A 27,832-nucleotide genomic window follows, 5' to 3' on the forward strand; every position below is an offset into this window, starting at 1 on the left:
ATTAAATACTGAAATATTACTGGATGAAAGCAAACTGACACCTTCTTGGGTTCAAAGGATGTGATGTCCCTTTTCAAAGAGAGACAGCTGAACTTTGTCAACTGAGAGGAAGCCAGAATAAACAAAGCAACCACTTCAGAAACAAACTCCCAGGACACTTCCCCTTCCCATTAAACCCACGCTGCTCTGCCAAAGATGGCATGGATACAGAATTCCTGGGTTGCAAGGCCCACAACAGTATGTTCTCCTTGCTTGATGGTTTCTTTGAATGTAAACACTTTACACCCTCCTGTCAGAATCACAATCAAATCCAATAGTGGCGTCTTTCCAGGTACTGTGACCAAACACCTCAGGAGAAGCAAGTGAGGGGGAGAAGGAACTTATCTGGGCTCACAGGTTGAGAAAACAACTCCATCCCAGTCAGCTCTGTAGGCACAGGATCAGGTACCATGCTCCTCAACCCCCCATCTTTGTAGAGCAGGGGACAGAGAAAGGAGAGGCTAACACTCACTGGGCTTTCTTCTTCTGCTCAGTCTAGGCTCACAGTCCAGGGGTGGTGCAGGACACTTGCAAGGCTAGTAAATCTGAACTTAGTAGGGCCTTGTCTCACAATAAAATGTGAAATAAAAAATGGGGGAAGGAAGGGGAGAAGGGGCCACCTCTCTGTGATTATTGAGGACGGGAGACCCTAGGCCGGTACCTCAGCATTGGGGTTAATTCAGCTGTCCTTAGCATTTTCCACTGAGCTGTGTGTGAAGTTACACTCTTAGTGCATCTCCACCTGGGTGTCTTGCTGGATCACATGCAGGCACCATGTGAGCTGACGCCCTAAGCCAGAACAAAGGGCTGTACTGCCCAGGGCTCCTCATTCTCTGGTAGGCTAAAAGCTGCTGACGCACCAACTTCCACTCGATTTGGAAACATACCTCTCTGTCTGAGGGCTTCTCCGGAGAGATTTCATTAAGAACGTGACAGTCTTCTACCTCAGCCATCAACTGGGATTAGAGACCTGGGTTGTCTCAGAAGATTTAAATACCAACACAGCTTCTTGAAATGAGGCATTTATCTGAAGTTTATCTTAATCTTCATTAAAGTTTAAAGGACTCATCTGAACAGCTCCGAGAGCTGTGACTTGGGTAGTGTTTAAATCACCTCAAAGCCCTTCGTTAGTAAATGGTATTACCCTAGTAATCTCTGACTGCCATCTCACTGCTAATTGGTTGCTTTTCTCAACCATTCTTATGAACATAGAACGAAAAGTCGACATAGATCTTCCTTATACCTCTCAAAGACAGGCAGGATGGAATGTTTTCTCAAGATAGAATTCATCTAAATAGCCTTTAAAGTTCCCAAACGTTCATAAATTGGCCCCATAGTGGCAACTCAGGGAAAGATGGATGCCTCATTGGGAGCAAAAGCCACTACCATCCACTAAACGGCATGTGCTCTTTGCTGTCCTAGGCTCTTGATACGTTATCACATTAATTTGACATTCAGGGCCCTAGAAAGCAGCCACTCCATTGCCGTGGCTCTCAGTCTACTTGAGAAAATGTGGATTTAAAGGGATTAACTCATGTGGCTTGGGTCACCTAACAGGGTGGAGCTAGAAGCCAAACCCAGGCTGTTTGACTTTATATACAGAAGCTCTGCCCACCACAGCAGAATTTAAACAAGAATAACTTAATGAACACCAACCTTGCTTAGTCATTTAAAAGTAAGGATATCTGCGAGTGTCCCTTCCTAGTCCCTGGTGGCAGTACCACCACCTGAAGTCACAGGAAGAGGCTCTCAGTATTTGTAGGGTTTAGTGGTTGCCTGCCTTAAAAACCACTCATAAACCTCTAACAAAAGAAACCCAATTTAAGACCATTATAAATTGGTGGTGGGGCTCGTGTGATGGTGCAGTGGGGAAAGGCGCTTGCCTTTCAAACCTGGTGACCTGGGTTCAATCCCCAGAACTTACGATGGAAGGAGAGAACCAATGACTAAGTGCTGTCCTCTGAGATCCACATGCCTGTGAGTGTGCACGCACACCTACCCACCCCTACGCAAGTAAGTCAGTGTAATTAAAAACAAGGAGTAGATCTTTAAAACTTCATCTACAAATTATTTAATTTGTCAACTGTGAGACTTGGGGAAGAGGAATCCAGCCGTGCTTCAAAACCCAGGGACTGTCAGATCGACGGGCATTTTTTTAAAGCTACTGTAGTCATGACAGGCCAATAGACAGAAGCAGAAAACTGATATAATGCCCATGATGATATAGACAATGGAAAAACATCCTTACTGCCCAGAGTAGGAAAGGAAGGTGTGGATTGGAGACTGTGTAAGACACGACCCACAGGATACACAGGTCTTAAACCACACCCACAATCCCCTGGCTGTAGTCTTGGTGTCCATGTGCCTCATGGCACTCATAGATCCCGACCACAGAAGTGACGCTGAGCTGTTTCAAGGGTAAGCTAGCAGGACACTGCTCTGTGGGATACTCACTATAGAAGCCATCTTTGCAGAGTTGAGCATTCCTTTTCAAGCAAAGCATAAGTTTTCTATTTTCCACCAGCTATTTATAGATTGTCCGTGTACCACCATTTCTTGTCAATATATGACCCTCAGGGACTTCAGGAAGGGCAGAGTTTGGCCCCTCCCAGAGTCTTTAGCTGCAATCCCATCATGTTACGCCATTAACCTCTGACATGAACCAGCTAAAATAGCGGTGTCAGGAGCAGTCAAGATGATCTAGGAAGACAGGATATTTAAATATTTAAGCAGGAGGGTTGTCAATTACCACTTGAAAACATGCCTTTTGCTCCATTTTATGCTGTGGAAAGTTCTACCAAGTTTCTATTATAGTACAGCACTAAGCCATCTACCTTCCTTTTCAGCATCTACATCACTAGCCAAAGGAACTTCAGAAAGAACAGTTGGTTGATGAAATATCCAAGCCACTATGTCTTCTCAAGCTGATAGAAACTTTAATCAAAACCAACAAACACTCACGAGTAAAAGTTCTTTAACATAGACATAGTCCCTGCCCTCAGGGAGGTCACGATAAAAACACAGACTTACCTATATAAAGGGCAGGCTCGGGGCAAGTTCTGTTCATAACAGGGATAAACAAGAGCAGCTGAGGGCAAGGCAGAGCTGCAGAAGTGATTGGCATAATCCTTCCAAACCCAGGCCTTTCTAGTTCTTCTGTCTGTAACTGTTCTGAGTCCCAGACCATACCTGAAATCATTCTAACCATTGCACTGTAAATTTTGGTTCCTTCCTTCAGATTAACTCTAGCTCTCTGTGGTATAAATAAATAAATCCTCTGTTTGCTCCTAGAGGAAGCCAAATGGCTAGTTCCACTGGTAGGACTGGCAAGGTACTTTCTATCTCGGCTTAGCCTACCCTAACTTGGATATTAAGCAACATTTCAACCTTGGGGGTAAATATGGAAGATTTACATATGCAAGTCGATGTAGATATACTCTCCATTTCTGAATTTTTCTGCTTATCATAAATGCCAATGATCTAATGGGAAGTCAATTTATATTTTGTAAATGAAAGAAACAGAAGAACTGGAGAAGTGGTGGGATTTCAACAGCCTAAGGGAGAAAGCTACCGCCACGCAACGGTCTCAGGAAGGGTAGACTGAACGGCACATATAAGCCAGATGGTGACGAGAAGCTATAGGATTATAGTCCTCCCGTTTACTGGAGCCTGCTTGGATAATAGCCAAGCTATCTCTGCCTTCTAGTCTTTTAGCCTTGAACACAAAGTGTAGGGAGAAGGAGAAACTATAAGCAGCTGAGGCTTCAAGCACCCTGCATTTCCTTCTCCCCTCTGCCCCAAAGGCCTTGTAAACCACTGCTCTGGATCAATCCATTTGCTTGCTCTCTATTAATTGAATGACTATTCTATAAGCACAGAGTACAAACATTACTAAAGCCAGTCTTTAGTGGACATAGTTTACAGGCCCCCGATGCTCTCTTTCCATGCCATCTCTCCGCAGAAGCTATTCTAAGCCTTCCAGGACTCCCACTCACAGCCACACAACCCTATCTTCGGCTTCACCGAGAAAATGGTACTATCTGGGCTTGAAATACACACGCTTGCTGCCCCTGCCTGCCCCCACCCCGGTTCTGTGCTCAGGCCACGCACTGCCTCTTAGACCCATCAGCTCCCTCAGCAATCCTGCCGCATCTAACAGCTCCTTCTGATCGCCACATAAACACACTCCAAGTCCGGTTTTAAAGCACAGTGAGAAGAAGCAGCATAACCACAATGCTCTCAGCACCCAAACACTCCCCGGCTCCTAACGGCCAAGCTCCGGGAAGAAGCCAGCTGCCCCACTTCAAATTAACAGCCTAATGCACGCACACCACCACCCTGCCCTGAAAACCACCCACAGCCACGTGACCACACAAGCCCCAAGTTCACAAATTCGAGTCACCTCTCAATCCCTGCCGGACCTGCCCTCTCCACAGCACCTGACATTTAGCAACTTCCATCTTGAAACTGTCTGACGCTGGGTTCTTATGACATCGCCGCCTGGGCGATGCTACTGCTGCACTTAGAAAGCTCTTGCTCAGTCTTCTGGTCAAACCTTACATTTTAACATTTTCCCAGGATTCTATTCTTGGCTTTCCTCTTCTCAAACTCAACTCACCCTGGGGAGAAGGCGCGTCAAAGCACTGTTTACACTATGAATTATCCCACATGCCCATAAATCAATAAGACAGAATCTGAACCCAGCAGCTTCCTCTCCTGGCTCATCTCCTTGCCAGTGCTCACCTCTGTCACACTCCCTTTCTGTTTGCTTACCTGGCTGTCCCGTGCTCCGTGCACCTAAGCACCAGACACTGGTGTCGGTGGCGGAGATTTCCCCGGTGTGAGGGCTGGAAGTATGGGTAGGTGTTATGACTTAGCAAAAGCAATGCATCACAGGGGAGCTAAAAAGTGTGTCACTGCATGAAGAGCCACAGCGGCTCCCTGAACTAAGGAAAGTCTAGAGGGAGATTTACATATGCAAATATGTATATATACATATATACATGCATACATTTATACACAACATACCAATTTTTAAGATTTCACTGCTTATCATAAATACTGGTGATATAACAGGAAGTCAATTTATATTTTGGTTTTGTAAATGAAAGACACAGAAGAATGGGGCAAGAGGAAGGATTTCATCAGGCACAGCCAGGGGGAGCAGGAAAAGCAGAGGCCCAGCATGCCTCACGGCAGAGGCTACACAGCATGCAGGCTGCCGGGCAGGGTGTGGAAGGCCAGCATCAGAACACTGAGAGGGACTATACAAGATCGTATGACTGAGTGGGAGATGGAATTTGCAGGTGATGGTGAGTAAGCTAGTCCTTGAATCAATGCAATTTGTCACTAGAAAAGAGGCTGGAACAGAAGGGCCCTCTTCAAGAGTCCCCTGATGAATTGCCTAAGTGGGGAGAAAGGGAAGACTCGGGCAACTGCCTGCTACAGCAGCTGAAGTGTGGGTAAGGGGAGAAAGTGTTTCTCTTTAAGACCGCAGATAAACAGCAAAGGTTTCAAGTACCTGAGAACATTAGAGTTAAGTGAATGAAAACCCACAAGATAAATAAAGAGCGAAAAGAAAAACAAATCTTGTCTGTCTGTCTGTCTGTTTAAAACACAGTCTCACTGTGTAGCCCAGGCTGCTACCTTGGCCTCCCACATGTTCGGATTATAGATATGAGCTACTGTGTGTGTGTCTCTGTGTGTGTGTGTGTTTGTGTGTGTGTGTGTGTGTTATGTATGAATATATTTTAAATACACATATCCAAAAATATATATTTGAAAGACATTTAAATGCAAGTTTACTGAGCCAATAGCTGATCATATATTTGGTGTTAGAATGTAAAACATATTTATCAGAGTTCATTGTGTCCCAGGATGTAAAGCGTATTTATCAGAATTGATTGTGTCGGTAAGGACCGGACTGCACATTTGCACGTGCTTAGAAAAAGCCTCGAACAGGGACAGAACCGTACCTACCGTAAAGCTGTTGTTGGCATTTTTTGTGCTTGCTTCCGCAACACTGGCATCTGAGAGGTCAACTTCATCAAATATCAAGGACTGTTGACAGACAAGAACACAAACACGTTATGCTGAAGGCCAGCTCCCAGCTCCTCAGGGGGTTCTCACTCTCAGCCAGGGACTACAAAAGGGGAACTGGGAATCAAAAATGAGAGTTAACTTCGGGACATTGCACGACGACTTTGTCTCAAGAAGAACGAGTGAGGCCATGAAACATGCCCTATGAAGCTATGCAGCTTCCACACAAATGACTGGTGTCCTCTGAAGGCCTAGCTGCCATGGGGATGGAGCTGACACTGAGGGACACACACGCTCACACCCACACCCACAAGTTTGTGGCCCACAGGTTAACTGAGTGTAGACTTCATGGTGCACTGAATGCTTTGGCCCTCATTGTCCTGGACTACTAAACGGTGTCTAAATAGGATGGTGTCTGTGCTCCGAAAACAGATCCTGTCTCCCTGTCTGTTTCGTTCAAACTCTTTTGTTGTTGTTGTTGTTTTGGGGTTTTGTTTTTTGTTTTTTGGTTTTTTGTTTTGTTTTGTTTTTTTGCTTTTTTGTTTTTCGAGACAGGGTTTCTCTGTGTAGTCCTGGCTGTCCTGGAACTCACTCTGGAGACCAGGCTGGCCTCGATCGTTCAAACTCTTAAGCATTGCTTTGATCAAAAAGTGTCAGTGGCGAAAGATCCAGGCAGGGGAAACGACATTTCTTAAAATTAATTAAATTAGTGATTAGTAAATCCGAGTAAATAGATATCATCTTTCCCATTTTTAGTGAGTTAGGCATCACTTAACTTTCAAGCCAGTGAACTTGCAGCACAGGGGGAGCGGGAGTTCACCCCCAAGGCTGCAGAGAAACATCTCTCCCCTTTTTCTGATAGCTCCCACTCTCCCAAAGCTAACTTCACTGCATGATAGACTCTTCAACATGGAGACCCGGATTAAGAAGGCAGCGCTATGGAAAGTCACCAACTATCTTCTCAGCAGAAAACCCACCCGTCATCTCACACATGGGGCTGACTATCTGAGGGCCACTTAACTGGACATACGGCCCAAGTCACAGGCAACCAAGAAGTTGATGTTTCTAAAGGTGAATGTGCAAAGACACGATGGAGCCGGACCGGGGACAACAGTCAACATCAGACTTTTAAAATAAGATTATTTTGTTATGACTTTAACATTAAGTATTCAGCTATTCCCTCTACTACTGTTCCACAGATTAACAATTAGGTTTCTTGACTGGTTGGTTTTCAGCTTCTACTAATGACTCTACTGATTATACCAGGAACATACATTTTTTTAAAACTAGAAATGATTGGTTCTTTGGCATCCCAATGTCTACTTTTCAGGCAACATTAAAATATTAGTTTTAATATGTATCTTTCCTCCTAACTATATTATTGTTTCATCAACTCTTACATAAAAATTATTTTGCCTCAATTGTATTACAATGTGGTTTATACTCTTAACTGCTACCATAATGAAAGGATTCTCAAAGTGCTTGGCACGCATGGTCTAAAGCTTTCTCGCAGCAGCACATGGCGACCACAAGCACACTGTGAACTGTGCATGAGTTGGGTTGTGAGCTTATATCTGACCCCAGAACGTAAATTAATAACAGCTATAGCAACCCTTGCTCTCTTATACTCAGAAAAAAATTAAAAGGAGAAAAAGAAAAAACCCAAGGTTTTGAATTTATTTAAGTTGTTTATAACTTATTTTAATTATCTAGAAGAAAAAGAGGGGATCAAACAATATTAGACTAGGTTCCTATAAGATTATCTCTCAAGACTAGGGCTGAAGTGATAGCTCCTCCTTGTGGTGGGGTGCAAGATGACCACATTTATAATCCATTATGAGGACAGTTAGGCTATAGTGAGGATCCAAGAAAACTGCAGCTTGTACCACGGAAGTTTTAGAATAGTCATGACATGCAGTGCTTGAGAGCAGGCTTCTGGAGTTACCTTGGAGTCTTTCGCATAATAAAGTGTGCGGCCGCGAAGCTTGAAGTATCTCTTCTTCCACCTTTGGAAAGAGCTGGTTTGCTTCAGCAGTTGTCCTTCCTTAATACTAGTCTGGAGACAAAACAGAAACATAACGACAAGATGAAGATTCGACCCCAAACCGGATTCCGTTCAGAATCAATGACCCAAACTCATTAGCATTCTGCACCCCGGGGCTTACATCTTACAAATGACAAGAGAGAATATTTTGTTCACATCACAAGCCAATCAAGAAAATGTCCATTTTTAAAAAAGTGATTTTGACATAGTTCTCAAAATTTATTTACAGGTAGAATTGGCTATTGACAGCTTCTGGAAGACCAAGAGTCACTGTCTTCGGCTGTGTACCCCATGGGGAGTCCACTGGGCAGTGTCACAAAACAAAACAAAACACAAAAGAAATGAATGTGAGGGAGACACTTGCTGGGAGAGAGGGCTTAGCTAAGAAGGAGATAAAGAACACAGGGGTGAGACTAGCCAGCATTCATCAATGAAACTGTCAAAGAAAAAACTTAATTGATTTAACAAAAGAATCTGTAGACAGTTTTAAAGGCACAGGTACACAACCCGGCATCTGCAAGAGAGTGACTTTCACACAGCTTACATACAGTGAGGATGTTAGAGGTGATACGTCGTAAGTTGATTATTAAGGCAAATGACCTCTGAGGCGAGAAATAGTACAGGCAACTGATGAACTCAGACGAGTCTTTAATGACCGCATACTCATTTGGACAAAGGGTACATTGCCAGGAAATAACGGGCAGATGCTTGTTAGATGTTCTCACAGCCAACACAGATACAAAGCATACTTGTGGTAGCCCAGAGAAGAACGAACCGGCAACCCCAAGTGCGAATCAAGGATGCCCTCCCTGAGGAAGCCTCACACAGGGCCTTTAAACAAGATCAGCATGTTTGGGGTATGCAAAGGTAGAAAGGCTGGGATCTGTCATGTCCCTGAAAGGCTCACACACTGAAGGTTTGGTCACCAGTGCGGCAGTGACAGACATCAGTCATTAGGGCTGAACTAGACTAATTCATTTATCTATTCCTGAGCCATTAGGAGACAGAAGAATGGAGCCTACCTGGGAAAATTAGGTCATTCATTGGGAGAAGGTGGGATAGCAAATGGATACATTTTGTCCCCAACCTCTCTCAGCCTCTGTGTCTCTTGGCTCAGCCAGGTGTTCCTTTCCACAATGCTCCATCTCACCACAGGACACAAGCAATGGGCCCAGGTGACCACTGGCCAAAACTTCTAAAACTTGTGAACCAAAAGAAGACCTTTCCTTCTTTCAACTGCTCTCCCCAGGGATTTTGTCACAGCAGATTCACACAGGCATAAGACAGCACGGATATTTGGGGACTCTCCAGAGAGCATTCTGTGACAAATGCATGGAAGTGTTTCCAACAGGGCAGTGGAGGATGTGTCTAGAAGAGGTAGGCGGGCCTCTGTGACTCTGGACTGGATTTTGCTGGGTGCTTTGTGAAATGCCATTTCACTTCCACTGTCTGCAGCAAAGCGCTTGAACTTCTCTAACCACATGCACCCAGTCTCCGGCTCTGTCTTGGACCCCTCCATTCACAATCACCCTTTTGCTTTTTCTTGGGAAAGCATGGTATAGGCGTGGGTATAGCTACTGTCGGGCCTGTCCTGCTTGTCCTTCAGAGAGCCATCTGGTTAACCCTTGCACTCCCTTCAATTCTTTGGACCAGGGAAGGATGTTCACAGCCGTCCTGATACATGTTTATATGTTGATGTGTGCACATGTATGTGCATGTATGTACATGCATGTAGAAGCCAAATGATATTTGTGGGTGTCATCCTTCAGGAGCCTTCCCCCATCTCACTGGCCTGGGGTGCACCATACAGACTAGCCTGGCTGACCAACGAACCCCATTCTGTCTCTGCCTTCCCCATTCTGGTATTACAACAGCACACCACTAGGTCCAGGTCCCTTCAAGCCTTGATCTCAGTGAGATCCATCTCAAAGACCACCAGTTTGAGACTGCACTGTATTCTTGTTCTCTGTTTCCCCACTGTAATCATACCCCACTAAACACGTTCCCCAATCTAATTTATGATCTATATTAAAATATAAAGACCCAGGGTTTATTTTATGTAATGGAAATTTAATGTATCACTGTAATTGGAAGAAGAAGAGGAAGAGGAAGGTGGAATGACATGATATAAGACCATCCTGTCTACTGGACTGAGCACAAGGTCCCCAATGGAGGGGCTAGAGAAGGACTGAAGGAGCTGAAGGAGCTTGCAGCCCATAGAGGAACAACAATATGAACCAACCTGTCCTGACAGAGCCCCCAGAGCTCCCAGGGACTAAACCAACCAAAGAGAACACATGGAGAGACCCATGGCTCCAGCTGCATATGTAGCAGAGGGTGGCCTTGTTGGACATCAATGGGAGGAGCGGCCCTTGGTCTTGAAAAGGCTCGATGCCCCAGTGTAGGAGAATGACAGGACAGGGAAGCAGGAGTGGGTGGGTTGGTGAGCAGGGGAAGGGAGGATGGGATAGGGGGTTTTTGGAGGGGAGACCAGGAAAGGGGATAACATTTGAAATGTAAATAAAGAAAATATCTAAGGAAAAATAATAAAAACTAGATAGTGGTCTAGAAAAAAAAAAAAAAAAAAGACTGTCCTGAGGAGACACATCGCAAGAGTCTTCAAGAGACCCACTGGGAAGCGGTCCAGAATGAGTGGCTCACATGTATTCTGAATTCAGTCCGAGAATAATAACGCTACAATGGGCCTCCAAGGCAAAAACAATGCAGAGAACCAAAGGTCTACATTGCCCCACCGACTGAGGGGGGGGTGAGGGGCAGGAAACTTAAATACCTAGAACTTAGCTCCCACGTGCTAAGGAAGTCTTTCTGCATGGCTGAGGTGAAACCTTGTCCAATGTCGGGGGTTTATCTGCAAGCTTTATAAGAACGCCTTACACTCTCAATGAGCCGGAAAACCCAAGAAAACTTTCTTGTTCGGCAAAGTAATGAGGTCATGTTAATGTTTCCTTTGATTTTCAGTCAGGCATCCTCATTGCAGTGTGCTCTAAGTGTCCGCTGGGAAATCAATGCAATTTAACGGTAACAAAATGCTTCTGAAACTTCAGTACCTGAGAAACGGGTCTAAAACCAGCCAGATTTCAAGCCAGGCTCCGTGACACACTAACTTCTTTATGGCCACATTTTCTATCCAAAATAAAAGGCCACAACAATACCAATTTTACAAGCTTGTTTCTTCTAGGCTCATAAAACAGTAACATGCGGAGAACACTTAGCACAGTATCTAGGCTACAGAAAGTCTCCGTGAGCGGCAGCAAGTGTTATTATGATGATATCATTATGCTATTAAGTTCAGACAGTATTTTTCCAGACATGAATTCTAAGAGCTTCTTGGAAAAGGTAAGTAAGTGTTCGGCACCCGCTGTCAGGACAAATAACAGCTGGGGCAGACAGAAAGGATCAAGGCATGAAGGTTCAGGAGATGGGAGACGGGATCTGGCAGCCTCGAGAGGGGACCTGCCTCTTACTGTAAGTGCAAACCCCTAGTTAAATGTCTGAAGCAGCTACGGGACATGCTCGACCTCAGCAAAGCCAGGAGACTTCATCTCAGGCAGCTAACGGCAGAAAACAGGCCAGACTGTGGCTGGCTGTAGGGAGAGTGGGGTCTGGGGGCGGGGCTCAGTCCCACGCTTACATTCCTATGAGGGGGGCAGTGGAAACGCTAACACACTACAATGTACAGGTGAAAACCGAGACTGCCCTCGGAAGTCAAGACCTCCCAGTAACAGATCTGCTTTGCTCTCAGAAGCCAGCATGCCAAGCTCAGAGGAAGTGGTGACCGCACACTGGGGTTACTCAGCCTACATTCTGATGTGGACCTTCCTTGTGTTGCACCAGCAAGGTGGCTCATCTCAAAAGCTCTCTCAGGACCTGAACAGAAAACATGAAGAGACTCTCGCTTAAGGAAGCAACATGACAAGCTGTAACAGGTCACAGGTTGTAACAGGTCATGTGATGTGACAGGTCACATGACACCACAAGGCACACATCCCCCTCAAACTCTCCCACCTACTGTATCTTCTTCCATCTCTTAGCCTTTCCCTTCAGTCAACTGACATATGTAATTTCTGCTAAAAACCTAAAACCCAAATGCAAAGAACTATCGCCTCATCAAGAACCTACAAAACCCAAATGCAAAGAACTATCGCCTCATCAAGAACCTACCTGCTCTGCCATCTCTCCCACGGAAACTTTGAGAGCAAACAGCTCTCCTCCACCTACTTCTGAACTGCATGCACATACATACAAAATAAAACAATAACAAACAAACAAACAAAAACACATAACATTTCATTCTGCATTTCCTATTTGTCCTGGCTTATTTTAAATAGTAATTGGCCATGTGGAACCTTCTGGGTAATCTAATTTTAGTTTGAGACAATGGAAGATCTTACTTATACTTTAATAGCTTACAATTGCTGAACAACAGTTTCCAGCTGTGATCTATTCTGTTTCATGGCTTGGGGTTTTAGAAATGTAAGTATGACTCGTAAAAGGATAGCACCATAAAAAGGTTAAGAGGGAATGTGGGAAGAAAGATATTATTCACTACAGTAGTGTGGTGATTTGAATAAGAATGGCCCTGTAGGCCATTGCATTTGAATGCTTACTCATCAAGTAGTGGCACTATTTGAAAGGATTAGAAGGATGGGAAGGTATGGCCTTGTTGAAGGAAGTGTGTCTCTGGGGATGTGGGGATGGCTTTGAGGTTTCAAAAGCCCATGTCAAGCCTGAGCTGTCCTGCCTTCTCTCTCTCTCTCTCTCTCTCTCTCTCTCTCTCTCTCTCTCTCTCTCTCTCTCTCTCTCTCTCTCTCTCTCTCTCTCTCTCTCTCTGCTTGTGGGTCAGGTTGTAGCTCTCAGCTACTTCTCCAGCCTCATGCCCATGTGACACTATGACCTCTACCATGATGATATGATGATAATGGACTGTAAGTCAGCCCTAACTAAATGCTTTCTTTCGTAACAGTCGCTGTGGTCGATGGTGTCTCTTCACAGCAACAGAACAGTGATAAGGCATAAGGGAAGAGAGCATCAATGACTACACTTATGAAGTCTCCAGTGGGTGATTTAGGGTTTGTCAGTCTTTAAAGAAATGTTGACTCAGCATTTATGCCTAAGATGGGAAGCTCGGCCAACCACTGAGTTGCGGGCATGTTTCATACGCTTTCAGTGGACACATGTTCTGCTCCACAGTTCACCCAGTCAGAGGACATCCACAAAGCCAAAGGACTTGCACTTTCTCCTTTGTTCATGATAGAAGATACAACCTTGTCTTGATTTGAAAGCAAAATGTACAAAAATAAATGCTTCCTGGCTCATTTAGAAATAACAATGGAAATTATTGTTGTCATTCTAGTGAAGAAAATCGATTTTGTTTAGCTTATTTCAACATACATAAAAGGTGAATTTTTTAAAACTCTCTGAGAAGAGAATGAAGTATTAGTATACAAGCAAAAAGACTGCTTTGTGCAAAGATAGAGAGGAGAATCCCGGGGGTGGAGGATCCTACCCTACTGCTTAACCATTTATGAACAAATCAGGGCAAGGAGAGAATTAATGCCTTCCAGTTGCATATCTACTGATAACCAGGCTCCAGTGATTAATCAAATCTAACAGCCACATAGATGGCTGATTGAACATGAGTCACACAGGAAAATCAAAAGTCATGAAGAGGACCCGTAGGGAGGAGGGAGAGCCGGGAAGAAGATAAGAAAGGATGGGGAAGAGAAAGGAACCAAGCTGTGTGTATAAAACTGCCAAATAACTAAATAATGTCATATTGCTAGGCAGTGTAACTACACTAAACTCCTCTGGAATGTATACATGGGAGTGTTATGGTGGCAAATTTTATGTTCTGTGATTTTTTTTTTACCAAAATAAAAATATTTTTAAATGCAACTAATAGTCCAAAAAGCCATTGGAATAATAACTCCCTTAGCTGAATATTCTTGAAAAGGGGCGGCGTCCATATCTATTTTAAAACTGGTAATAGGAGAGAGAACAAAACCACAATGACAGACAAGAGCGCTCTCTCTCTCTCTCTCTCTCTCTCTCTCTCTCTCTCTCTCTCTCTCTCTCTCGTCCAAGCCTAAACACTCACCTCCCAGCATCTCTCATAGGCCTGCCTTTCAGACCAGACAGGGCCACTGTGGAGGCCACTCAAGGGCAGGCTCGGGCAGGATGGCTGTGACCCTGGATTAGTTACTGTTTCTTTCGCATACAAATTATCTACCTTTCACCCTGAAACTGTTTTAAATTCTCCAGAACAGCCTCATCCCTCTGTTACAGTCTCACTTCCAGACACTTTAAGGAGACAGGCCGGTCAGTCCTTCTGTTGCTACCAAGGGGAGACAGAGGAAGGGTACTCGGGGAGCAGCACCCTGCTGAAGGCTCTCAAGTCACTTGTGGTAGAGTCCTAGAATCCGCGGGGATAGGCAGTGTTAAGACACTGTAAGCATCTAATTTGTCCTAAGAATAAATCATTGAGAAATTCAAATTGGAGCAGTGCATATATTGGAATTTTTGTAAAGTTCTGTTTAAGACCATGAAAAACTAAATACGATACGAAATTGAAAGTTTTCGGTTTTGTTTTTAAAGACTAAGAAGTCACAAACAGATCTATTTTTTCTTATACGAGCACTATTTCATGGAAACACAAATGACCCACTTCATCCTTCCCAGGGTCAGTAAGATTATTTTCTAAAATGAAACCCTGACTATTTTCTGCCTTTGCTGCCTGCACTACCAAGTCCACACCCCGACAGGCATCAGGAAAGACTGGGTGTGACACTCTCTGGCCTCTTCCCTGTGGTTCCAGGCTCCTTTTGCTGTGACTCTCCTCCTTTAATTTGTCTATCTTGAAATCGGATGCTCTCACCTCTGATGCTACACGATGGCTGCCTGGAAAGGCTTCCTGACCCGGGCACGGAATCACCTCCCCACCTCTGTTTCTCTAGCTCATCCTCATACCATGTGTGATAGCAGCTCTTACTCTAAACGGCACTGACATCCTAACTAAGCCGCCTTTTCTGAAGAGAAGGCACCAATGATCTCACCCAGAGATGGGCCCCGGGCATGTTGCAGTTCTAACCTGCCAAGCAGAAGTATCCCGTGCCGCGTCATCCCGTGCCGCGGGATAACTAACCACTTCCTGATTAGACTTGAAGCCTGCTCCCACAGGAGGGAACTATACCGCTGGAGGCACCATCATCCCAGACTACAGTACAGAGCTCTAATAGTTAAAACAGCATGATACTGGCATTAAAATAGACACGTTCTTCACGGAAACAAAACTGAAGACCCAGACTTAACTCCATCTACCTACAGGCACCTGATTTTTCCAAAGAATCCAAAAACACATTGGAAAAAAGACAGCGTCTTCAAGAAACAGTGCTAATCAAACTAACTACCCACATGTGGAATAATGAAAAATAAATCCTTATCTAAACAGAACTCTGAAAAGATGAAACACAAATTGTTGAGAACCCGTTGAGATCCTTAGACGGCAGGGAAATGCAAATGGAAGCTACTTTGAGATTTCATCTTCCCCGGGTCAGAATGGCCAAGATCAATAAACAAAGGGCAACCCACGCAGGTGAGGATCGGGGAACACTCATTCATTGCTGGTGGGGTGCAAACTGGTAAAGCCACTAAGGAAGTCAGTGCGGAGGTGGGGGGTTCACAAGAAGCTCACTGGCATCTGCCTCCGTGGAGCCAGAACCAATCACAGCGCTTGGCCTTCCCAGGAGCGAAGACTGGCATTCAAATAACACTGCGGAAAGGCTGTGGGTGGGAAAACTGTAGACTGTCTTAGGAACTGTTCGGGCACAACCTGGGCAGGAGAGCTGGCTACACTCCGAGGACGGGAGCCAGCGTGCCTACTTTGTAGCCAGCCTGTCTTTTTCGTAAACAAATGCCTCTGTGGCCAGTGTAAGCAGCTGACTGTTGAATAACCTGAAGTTTATGCCAAAATTAGGAGCCGTCCTGTTTTTCTGCACTACCGGCTCATCGAGAAGGGAAGCCATCTGTCTCCTTAGCATTAATATCATCGTTGGGTGACATATAGAAGAGCTATACCTATGAAGAGTGTAAGTCACTCAGTCACTGCTGAAGAAGACCTAGAAGGGAGGAGAGGTTGGTTTTGGGCTCAGCTGAGGATACAGTTCGTCATGGCAGGTAAAGTCATGCCATGCAGCTACAGTACCTCCCTCCATGGCAGCAAGACCAATCTCAGCAGGACTTTACAGCCTGTTCCTATCTCAGCACAGCAGAAAACAGAGAACTGAGCAAGAAGCAGGGTCTGAGCCAGGAGAGGTGGTGATGCCTGTGTTCCCAGCATGCAGGAGGCAGAGACAGGTAGATCTCCGCGAGTCCAACGCCAGCCAGTGCTACACAGTGAGACCCTGTCTCCCTGAAAAGGAGAAGTGGGGAGGCAGGATGTCAGGCTACAACTCTGAAATACTCACCTCTGGTAACTCATCCACACCAGCCAGACCCTCTACTCCCCAAATTTCCACAATCTCCCAAAACAGTGGCTAGAAACCAGGGTTAAAACACATAAGTCAGAGGCAGGGAACGGGAGAGGGCGACATTTTACACTCAAATTCTACCGGGTAGCACGGAGAGGAGATATCACTGTAAAACATGTGTGGTGACTATTTCATCTGTCAATGTGAACAGCAACCACTACTTGTAGAAAGTGAAATTAAAAGGATAGTAGATTTTCTATCCCTCTTATGTAACCAACACTTATACATTACCCTCTCCTGGCCTCTGAGGACACTTACATACATGTGGAAAACATTCACATAGACACCTCACCTGCATACATACACATGAATAAAAATAAGAAAGAGTTTTTAAAAAAGAAGTCTGTCTTCATTGTAAGTTTGGACCTTAGTGTATCGTGGTGTGCTTTTTTTTTTTTTTAATTTCCTTTCTCGTCACTTGTGTGTGGTTATACAACACTGTTTTCCCCTCACAAGCACAGGCCCTGGAGGGTAAAGCATTCGCTCCCACTCTGTCCCTCCTGCCAAGCTCTTTCATCACTCTCTGGGAAGCTGCTTCCAGCCTGGCTCTCCCTTCCTCTCCCTCTGGATCTGCCCTTCCCTTCCCTTAGATTCCAAGCCTACTTAACCTTGCACCTTTCGGCCTTCTCTCCCCCGCCACAAATGTCCTGCTTTTTTAAAAAAAGGTAAATTCAAGTTGAGAACATGATTCAGTTGTAGAGCACTTGTCTAGTACTGGCTGAAACCCGAGGTTCAATTTCCTAGTATAATATAATAAATGATAGACTGACAGACAGACTCTAGCCTCCTTATTAAAATAAGTGTATGTATATTACTTTCAGTTCCATTAAATACTAAGTTGTTCCTATCTTCTTGTTCACTAGTACAAGAGGACTTAAAATATTTTAAAAATCTGACTTCATCTAGTAGGCTTGAGTCTATAAGCCAGACAGGTAAAGGAATCTACACATAGTAAGACCCAGTGGGTCAGTCTGACATCTCACGTCTATCATCAGGAGGCGGGAGCAGGAAGATCACAAGTTGGTGGCCAACCCGGGTGAGTAAAAGGTATAGTTAATTCAGTTAATTCTGGGTCCTTTTCTTTATTCATGCTATTCATCGTGTGCATTTACTCTCACCTAGCGTTGAGCATTTCAAAATGTATGTCTGGGGCTAGAGAGACGGCGCAGCGGTTAAGTATACTGACTGCTCTTGCTGAAGACCTGCGTTGGTTCCTAGCCTCTACATAAAGGCTCACAACCACCTGTAACCAAATTCCAGGAGATCCAATGCCTTCTTCTAACCAAAGTAAGCTCCTGACCAAATATCACACACACACACACACACACACACACACACTAATATTTTAAAAAATTTTAGTGTTAAATATTTTTTGACAAAACACATTCATAGGAAACAACTGTGTCTCTTCACCCAGTGTTTCTTTCCCTGTGAGAAGCAGAGTCAGTGGGGCTCTTAGCCTCTCTCCACCACCAGCCTGGGTCCCCACCCCAGAAATGCAGACGGGCAACTGAGCTTCATAACTGAACATGCCCACTTGCTACAAGTCTTCCCTTCTTCCTTTTGAAGGCCACTTGCCCACTTACCAAGTGATACCCAACTACAACCCAGACCGACACAGGATTTCCCAGCTGTGGGGAGCGGGTGTGGCGGCAGTCCCAAAGGCGCCAGGGACTGCAGCTAAGTCATATGACTTGCACCTGACTTCCTCATATAAGACACAAACATCTTGAGTGCTGCGCAGGTGTACCAGGATACAGGTGAATCCAATTTGGTGGAGATTTGCCCCTGCTGCCCTGATTAGCTGAAGCTGCGTGCCTGGTGAGGTGGCGTGGCCTGCTGTGCGTGGATGGGACCTGAGAGTATAAAAGAGTGAGAGGCCCAGGGCTCGGGGGAGATATAAAAACAAGGGAGATATAAACAAGAAGAATCAGGACTGAATAAACTGCTGTTAGAAGGACTGGTGGTCACGTCGTTCTTGCTGGTCGAGAGCGGGCGCGACAATTGGTGGCCCGTATGGGGAACCGACTCCCCCGCCGAGTTCAGAACTTTCAGCAGTCAGTGGTTGCCGGCAGGGTAAGTTCACGGTGAGTGAAACTTGCGACCCCAGGAGTTTGGGAAGGACCTCGGATAAAATAGAGGTGAGCATAAAGTTGCCAGGAAGTAGGCACAAAGTAACCCAGGAGTTTGGGAAGGACCTCGGATAAAATAGAGGGGAATATAAAGTTGCCAGGAAGTAGGCACAAGGTAACAAAAGGTTCTCGGCTTTGGGACAAGTTAAGGTTCCCGGTTTGGGGACAAGTTAAGGAACTATGATAACCTCAGTGTAGTGATCAATAGATCCTCGCTGTGTAGTTATGCTTTTTTCTCCCATTGACCCTTTGTGGGTAGGTCTGATAGTTTTGGTCTTGTTTGTTCTGATATATGGACTCTGTTACTGTTTGAAACTGTGTGTAGAGGCAGTCAAGACAGGTCAGAAAATCCTTATAGAGCAACAAGAAAATATGTCGGAAGAGGAGAAGGGCTTAAAAAGAAAAAGGAAAAAGAAAGGAGACACAGTGTTATCAGGTGGACAGAAAGGACAAAATAAAAGAGCTGAGGCGGAGGAGGAAGGCGAATTAGCTTCTGCTCCCCCTCCCTATGCCTCCTCGGCAGCCATCTATGGGCAGACCTTCTGTCCGGAGGTCTGGAAAGAGGATAGATTCTCCTTGCTGGGATGTCCTATTTTCACTGATCAAGCTAAATTTGCATGGGATAGAGATATGCTGCTTGATCAAGGTAGATTTGCACAACAACAGACAGGATATCCAGTGCAGGTGTTTGAGCAGGTGAATCAGATTCCTATAAGGGCGTGGAAATCATTGCCTAACAGAGGGGAAGCTAGTGAAAACTTGACTCTCATATTGACTCCCCAGATGGACACACAGGTGATTGAGGTTATGGTCTCATCACCACGAGGTATTGTGTCCATCCCCCCTGGGATCGACAGGATCAGGTGTTGATGTGGGTGAGAGGGTCTGTTTGTGTGTTTCCACAGGACGAGAAGGAACCTCTTTGGGTGCTGGAGAGATTGGTGAGACACTGCAAGAATGAGGCTCCTGATCCAGTTGCCCCTGTGGATGTGGTGGATGATCCCACAAGCACAAAGGATGGAGCCGAGATGAGAGATCCTTTCGGTATTCCAGAAGCCGATACCAGCTCGACATGACATTCAAAATTTTCCACGCTTTTTGATCCCTGAATTCCCCTTAAAGAGATAGCCCCTCTGGCTATCTATCCCTTGCTTCAGGGAAGATGAGTGGGGATGAGAGCCCTGGGATGTATGCTTGTTATAGTGTGTGTGTTTTTTGTGTTTGGCACATGTGTTAGGTGCAGAGTGTGCGGCCCGCACTTTTGCCATGGTAGCGTAGGCTTTTGCTGCAGTGGAGGCGGGACAATCTCCTCAGATTCGGTTTGCCGCTCTAAAAGAAATTATGCTGCGTTATGCCGTGGGGTGCGAGGCTAAGCACTGCACAGAGGATAGCTTGCTGTTGGCATCCTGTGGAAGGCACGTCTGATTGCATGAAGGTTCAGTGTCCTAGTTCCCTTCCCCTAGGAAAAACGACACGGGAGCTGGCCAAGACCTCTCTGGGTGATGAGCCTAAGGGATGGTTTTGTGTAGGGCCCCTATGCTTGCACACTGGGGATCAGACCTCTACCTTCACCCATGAGGCTTGCTTGCAGCAATTAAGATCTGGCCATAGGTTAATTAATATCCTGGCCTTTTGATGCACCTGCCACAAGCAAAACACAATCTCCCCAGGAGTGGCTTGGCATGATTGAGAGGTAGTCAGTGATAAGACTCCCTGGACATGTCACCAACCTAAGACAGGGATCAAACCAATGCTGTTTGTCACCCAAGGACGGGTAAGGGGCATGGCTGCGGGGGGCTATCTACAGACATTCTCTCTGCCAAAAAAGAAAAAAGGGGGAATTGTGGGGAGCGGGTGTGGCGGCAGTCCCAAAGGCGCCAGGGACTGCAGCTAAGTCATATGACTTGCACCTGACTTCCTCATATAAGACACAAACATCTTGAGTGCTGCGCAGGTGTACCAGGATACAGGTGAATCCAATTTGGTGGAGATTTGCCCCTGCTGCCCTGATTAGCTGAAGCTGCGTGCCTGGTGAGGTGGCGTGGCCTGCTGTGCGTGGATGGGACCTGAGAGTATAAAAGAGTGAGAGGCCCAGGGCTCGGGGGAGATATAAAAACAAGGGAGATATAAACAAGAAGAATCAGGACTGAATAAACTGCTGTTAGAAGGACTGGTGGTCACGTCGTTCTTGCTGGTCGAGAGCGGGCGCGACAATCCCAAAGCCTGCTTCCCACACCCAGCAGACAAAGATGTCCACTTGGACACACAGTAAGAGCCCAGCACTGCCACCCAAAGCCAGTGGTGGCACTAGCCAGATCCAACCCAGAACACTTCTTTCCTTCCAATGCTGAGTTAACTTTTTAAAATCAAATAGCAACAAAGCTGAAGAGGAAGGACCGCAGTGTGAACCGTGAGGGGTAACTGTGTCCCAGCTCATAGGAGAGAAAGCATTCAAAGAAGTTTCTGGAAACAATACTTAATGAAACTAGAGTGGGGGAGGATAAGGTACATCATCATTTACAGTATCACAAGCATCTCCCTGCTTTTTAAGCCCTACATTTTGGTGCAGTGTGCTCAAACCGTTTTGTGTATCAGAACAATCTGAGGCGCTTTCCCAACGGTAAATGGCCAGACACTCTGACCCACATAAGGGCCAGCTCAGGTTTCCTGCCCAGGATATCAGCTAGGATTCCTACAGCTCTGTGTAACCGAGTTCAAAAGCCAGAGGCAGACAACATGAATTTACAGAATAAAATTCATGTTCAAAATAGTCTTGCTTTATGCATATAAAAACATTTTTTATTCTCTCTCTCTTCGTGTGTGTGTGTGTGTATGCTTTCTTTTTTTTCCATTTTTATTAGGTATTTAGCTCATTTACATTTCCAATGCTATACCAAAAGTCCCCCATACCCACCCACCCCCACTCCCCTACCCGCCCACTCCCCCTTTTTGGCCCTGGCGTTCCCCTGTACTGGGGCATATAAAGTTTGCGTGTCCAATGGGCCTCTCTTTCCAGTGATGGCCGACTAGGCCATCTTTTGATACATATGCAGCTAGAGTCAAGAGCTCCGGGGTACTGGTTAGTTCATAATGTTGTTCCACCTATAGGGTTGCAGATCCCTTTAGCTCCTTGGGTACTTTCTCTAGCTCCTCCATTGGGAGCCTAAAAACATTTTTAATTCATTTGAAATAACTGCTTACTTTTACACACACATCAATGTACACCGTCTCATTCTGGTTCTTTGGAATGTCTGTGATGTCAGGGAGCTGTAGCCTGGCCACTTATAACAGTGGGTCCCTCCAAATGCGGCTCACACAGGTGACGCAGGGAGGCAAAGCAAGTGGGGCCCTGCAGCTGCTCCACAGGGCTTCCTGGCTATGGGAATTCCTATGACTGCATCTCTATTTAAGGAAAAAGTTCAACTTGCAAAACACAAGCATAGTATACCTTAGGCTGAACCAACACTGGGCTGAGGAGTGGGGTACACCTACCCAATACTGAAACACGAGGAAGCTCAAGAAAGCAGGATGAAGAGAGCCTCCCAGCATCTAGGGGACTCCACCCACCTCTACGTAGATCCAAAGAACCCCCATCATTTTGTATGCAACACTGGAAACTGTTAAGATATCTGTGCTTAAATGCAAATTAATATGTTCTAAAGCAAAACGATAGTGACTGTATAATATAGTCTAATTACCCTTTATACAAAATGCCCAGTAATTTCTAATATATTATTTTACTTACACTGGTTTATAATTTTCTTTTCTTAAGAAAAGGCATAAAGGTAAAATCAGATGGAAAGTAATTATATTCTGTGAATACTTATTTAACCCCTAAGATGTTCATTCTGCTCTTAGTATGTATCTTCTCCATAGAGGTTCATGAGCATAAATTTCTAATTAGAGAGATAAAACTGCATTGAGAAGGTACAAAGTGTCCATATCTCTTATAAACATCCTCTTTCCTACTTTACAACGAGCTGCAAGAGATCACCACTAGGTGGCAGTGGTGTTACACTAATGCTCAGTCCTGCCTTGGGAAGATGGTGACCTTTTTTCTGTTATGTAAATCCTTGTCTGCGCTTTATGGATAGCGTGAGGGAACTGTCATAAAGGTGATAAAACCTCGGCTGGGTGTGGTGACGCACACCTTTAATCCCAGCACTTGGGAAGCAGAGGCAGGCAGATCTCTGAGTTCGAGGCCAGCCTGGTCTACATAGCAAGTTCCAGGTTTGTCAGTACTACACACGGGCCTGTTTTTAAAAAGAAAAACTCTCCTTCTAATTCTGAATTAAATTCTTCTTTATCAAACGCCCCTACTTATTTCTAAGAATAATCCTTTTTCCCACACATGACATTTTGATGTAACCGCTTTCCCATGTGGCCACCATGATAAAGCTGTTTTGATGGGGGCATGTTGATGGGGCCTAAAATTAACTACTGAACACTGTCAACTTTTTAACTAGTAACTCATGTGCTAAACAGATGACTCCGCACCTTTCCTGGCCCTCAGTAAACCTGGCACTCACCATGCTCCCAGGTCTAGTTCAGGGCTACGGAGGGGTTTGGGGTCACTGGGGTGGCCAAGAACAGGACAGAAAAGAATGAAGTGCAACGGAGACGATGGACAGACCACACACAGCACCGGGAGTCACATGCTACCATTCATATGGATGTCAGGAAGAGCCAGTCCTCTTTGTGTGTGTGTGTGTGTGTGTGTGTGTGTGTGTGTGTGTGTGTGTGTGTGTGTGTGTGATTTCTGGAATTTTAGTCATGTATTTCAATATTCTCAAGGTTTCTAGTTCTTCCCCAAGAGAATATCTAGGTCCTGATGACACAGGGATACTCATTTAGACATCTGCCAGCTCTCTGAATTCAGAGTCACATGGACTAATTTACACACAAATACACACACGGTGCCAGAAAATTCACTCAGAGATGATTTGCACGGGCAATATTTATACCCAAAAAAGATAAGCCAGTTTGTTTTGTTTTTAAGTAATGTAATTTCAAACACACACACACACACACACACACACACACACACACACACACACACACGGCACACATCCCACAATAGAAACGCATTTGATTGTCCTCTGTATTTAAGATGGGACAGAGGAAGAATCAGAGATGGAAGTCTGAGCAAATTACTGGATTAAGCTGCAGTAAACCCACCCAGGCCCCCACCACAGAGTGTAGATTGTTGACAGCAACATGTTCCCTTACCTGGATCCATCCCTGGTGGACTGGTACGTTTTATGTCAGCTTGTCATGAGAGTCTCCCAAGAGGAAAATCTCAATTGAGGAAAAGCTTCCATAAGATCTGGCTATAAGCAAGCCTGTAGGGCATTTTCTTAATTAGTGATTGATGGGAAAGGTCCAGCCTACTGTGGGTAGTGGCCTCCCTGGACTGTGGTCCTGGGTTCTATAAGAAAGCAGGCTGAGCAAGCCATGGGGAGAAAGTCAGTAAGCGGCCCCCCTCCATGGCCTCTGTGTCAGCTCCTGCCTCCAGGTTCCTGCCTTGAATTAGTTCCTGTCCTGACTTTTTCTTCAGCGATGGACTAAGACATGGTTCTCAACCCATGAGCTGAGTCTCCTTTGGATGCTTGAATGACCCTCTCACAGGGGTCACCTAAGACCGTCGGAAAACATATCTACAATTCATAACAGCAATGAGAATCATGTTATGGCTGGGGCTCACCACATGGGGAGCTGTATTACAGGGTTGCAGCATTAGGAAGGTTGGGAGCCATTGGACCACGATGTTAAAGCATCAAGCGAATAAACACTTTCCTCCTTAGCTGGCCTGTGGTCACGCCGTTTCTTTACAGCAATAGAAATCCTAACGCGGACAGCCGTCTTCTGCCACTCCCACTTGGGGACCTTTGCCTACTACTCCATCACTGTCCAGAGGAAACTTAGCCCCTGTGCTACTTCTCTACAGTGGCCTCATCTCCAGCTTTACAGCCACGCAGTCATTTTGTTAACGGACAGAGGTGCAGAATTCTGACCCCAGCTGGCTGTGGAGACCTTGAGCGAATCGATGACTCTGAACCTGGACCTTCTCTTCTTACGGATAATATCAACAACCACCACCACTAGCACATGGAGGTGCTGCTGAGTCCTAAGTGTGTTTCCTTGGTCTCTGCATCCTGAGCACACACTGCTGTCCTGACAGCGCAGAACCCTTTCTTGGGTCTTCGACAATCATTCCCTCTCCATCCACTTTCCTTCCTCTTCGTAAGTATTATCCAAAATAAAGTAAAAACCTTGACACTGCCCCATGTTGCAAGCCAATGCTCCCTTCTATCCCAGCAAGCCTAGGAAAGGCAGATGCTCCGCTGTCCTGTCTGTCACCTGTCACCTCACAGCACAAGTGTGCTGTGACTGCTCGCTGTCCTCTCCACTTTAAGGGAATACTCTTCATTGGCCATTTCCAATTATAGCCTGTGTGCAAATCTAAGTGAACTCCCTCCACGACAGCTCCAATCATCTCCTCTAAATATCTATGCATGCACAACTCCCAAAATAAGTTCCTGGCTTTACTCATAATTTTCACTGTCTGCACACCACCACCTGGCACTGCTGGCCCACCTTAGACTCAACAAGCACTTTTTATCCCATGTACTGTAGGTCTCAGGCTAGCAGAAAGCGCAGGCTTCAGAAGGTCTCAACTCTAATTCCAAGCTTCCTGTAACTAGGCAGGTACCTTCTGTGGACAATCCTCCTGCAGCCATTTTGCTCTTCTGCCCGGGGACCTCGCTTGTCAGCAACACCATCATCTCCCTAAGCACACAAGTCCTGGAACTTGCAAACAACCTTTCATCTTCCTTGCCCTCTGTGCCTTAAAATGCCATCAAAATGTCGCCTGCCAAAAGATGCCGCAATGTGTGTAGCTTCATTGTTTCTGGTCTAGTGAGGAAACTCCCCTGTGACCAGAAGCCAGGGAAGGGTCTCCTGAGGACACCAGAGCGCAAGCTCGCCACACACCACCGACACTAACCCTCAAACAGGCCACGCTCCCTCTCCGGTTGGACCCACATGTCTGGAATGAGTCTACTCTTAATTTTTTATTGAAATTTCATTTGGAATTGATACATAAAAAAGTATACCTTTTATAAGGTGTTTCAATACATGTACACATGTGTAAAGTTTAAGTCGGACTAAGCCACCTAGCACCACAAACACCTTCACAGTGAGAACGTATGCTCTCCCTCCAGCTCGGCAAGCTAGGAAGCACGCAGTCCTTCTCCGTGTCACCTGACTACGCAATGGCGTGCCAGGATTTCTGACTCTCCTCTAACTGTTTAACCACTTGATCAACCCTCCTCCCACCCCGTGTCCCCTCTGAGACACCCCAGGCTCTGGTAGCCATTGTTCTTCTGAGATCGACCCTTAGATCCGCACACCGCGCAGTCCTGCAGCATTTGCTCTCCGTGCCCAGCTGATTTTGCATAAATAAGACACCGATCCATCTGTGGGCTACAAACGGCAGGGCTGTTTGTGGCTGACTGTATTCCACTGTATCCTTCCTTGTACCACTCGACTTGTAATAAACTGGGGGGCGGGGGGGCGCAATTGGGGGAGGGAGCTCAAACACAATTTTACTAAAGGTTGGCAATAACCAAGGATCGGCAAGAAAGCATGTGGTCATCATGACAACCAAAATACCTAGTCCTCCGTGCCTATAAGCCCAAAGAGGGATGCTAATGGCTTTTTGTCTCAGGCTGTCCAGGAGAGGTAGACCAGATGTTCCCCTAGAAGCAAGAAGTGTCAGAAGCACAGGGCCACCACATTCAAGGTCTACATGCAAATCCTAGAAAAAAAAAAAAAAACTTCTCTTGCTCCCCCACTCCCCACTGTGCTGGTATAAACAGGAATGGCCCCCAGAGACTCATCTATTCGAATGCATGGTCCAGAGGGAGTGTCATTATTAAGAGCCTTGTTGAAGGTGATGTGGCCTTGTTAGAGGAAATGTGGCAATGTGGGGGCGGGTTTTGAGGTCTCCTGTGCTCAAGCTATGCCCAGTATGGCACACAGTCCCTTCTGCTGCAGATCAAGATATAGGATTCTTAGCTCCCTCTCCAGCACCATGTCTGCATGCATGCTGCCATGCTTCTCTCAGTGATGATCATGAACTAAACCTCTGAAACTGTAAGCCAGCCCCCAATTAAATGTTTTCTTCATAAGACTTGCTGTGGTCATGGTGTCTCTTCAGAGCAATAGAAACCCTAGCTAAGATACTATCTATAGCCTGTCCTCATAGCCTGTCCTTAAGTGAACAGGTCTCACTTAAACATTACCACCACACAAAAGCCACCACTGTTCTCAAAGGACCCATGAACGTAAATACAAAAAAATCCACACACTTCTTTACCAAGATACGCCTTGCTTTCTGATCAACACGTCTGACTTACTTTCTGAGACCCAGCACTGTTGCTTCCCTCCAGGTCAGCTTCCAGTCCCACTCAGGGCACTACTGCTGCTAGCCATACAAAGCATACCATCTTTCTATGGTGCCATCTCTCCTTAACTACCTTCCACGGACCAGGGTGCCCTTCCCCACGGCTCCTCCCTCCTTGTTGCCTCACTTAAAACCGTGGTTTCCGTGCCTACTCCTCTAAATGTCACCCAGGCAGAGCTCACCCATCTTCAGTTTCAAGCTCTGTGGCTCCATTCATGGCAAACACTAGACTCTTACAGGTCACTAGCACACTAAGGACTTAAATTCTCATTTATGTCCCCCTCTTTCTCTTCCCCCACCCTCCCTCCCTCCTGTGCAAAGTCAGGAAATCCCTCTGTACATTCCCCTTGGAAGGCAGAGTAAATAAAGATTACTTCAATTGGATGCCCTAGGAGTTAGGCACATCCAGGAGACCTGGCCGCAGTTCCTAGCACGCACATCAGTGGCTTACAACTACCTGTATCTCCAGTTCCAGAAGATCTGATGACCTGGCACACACATGATACATACACTGGCAGGCAAGCATTCATGCATACATATGAATTCAAAGTAAGTAATTTAAAAA

General features: G+C 45.7%; 1 protein-coding gene and 1 long non-coding RNA gene across 10 annotated transcripts in view; one reads left to right on the forward strand and one right to left on the reverse strand.

The window, feature by feature from the left end:
- The window catches only part of Dgkh (diacylglycerol kinase, eta), a 173,381-nt gene that overhangs the window by 86,314 nt on the left and 59,235 nt on the right, over positions 1–27,832 (reverse strand). For 7 of the 9 annotated variants that reach the window (XM_011245100.3, NM_001081336.2, XM_030247867.1 and 4 more), the window contains 2 exons: positions 8,024–8,134; positions 6,019–6,099 (listed from right to left, as the gene is read on the reverse strand). In XM_011245100.3, coding sequence (XP_011243402.1) covers positions 6,019–6,099; positions 8,024–8,134 — 192 coding nt within the window. The other 2 variants (XM_006519172.4, XM_006519173.3) reach the window with 2 other exon arrangements.
- On the forward strand, positions 5,227–7,504 carry Gm30716. The gene is made up of 2 exons (XR_383631.2): positions 5,227–5,351; positions 6,941–7,504. It is a non-coding gene; the product is annotated as a predicted gene, 30716 (long non-coding RNA).

This window comes from Mus musculus, chromosome 14, assembly GCF_000001635.26.
Source record: "Mus musculus strain C57BL/6J chromosome 14, GRCm38.p6 C57BL/6J".
In the NCBI taxonomy this organism is placed as follows: domain Eukaryota; kingdom Metazoa; phylum Chordata; class Mammalia; order Rodentia; family Muridae; genus Mus; species Mus musculus.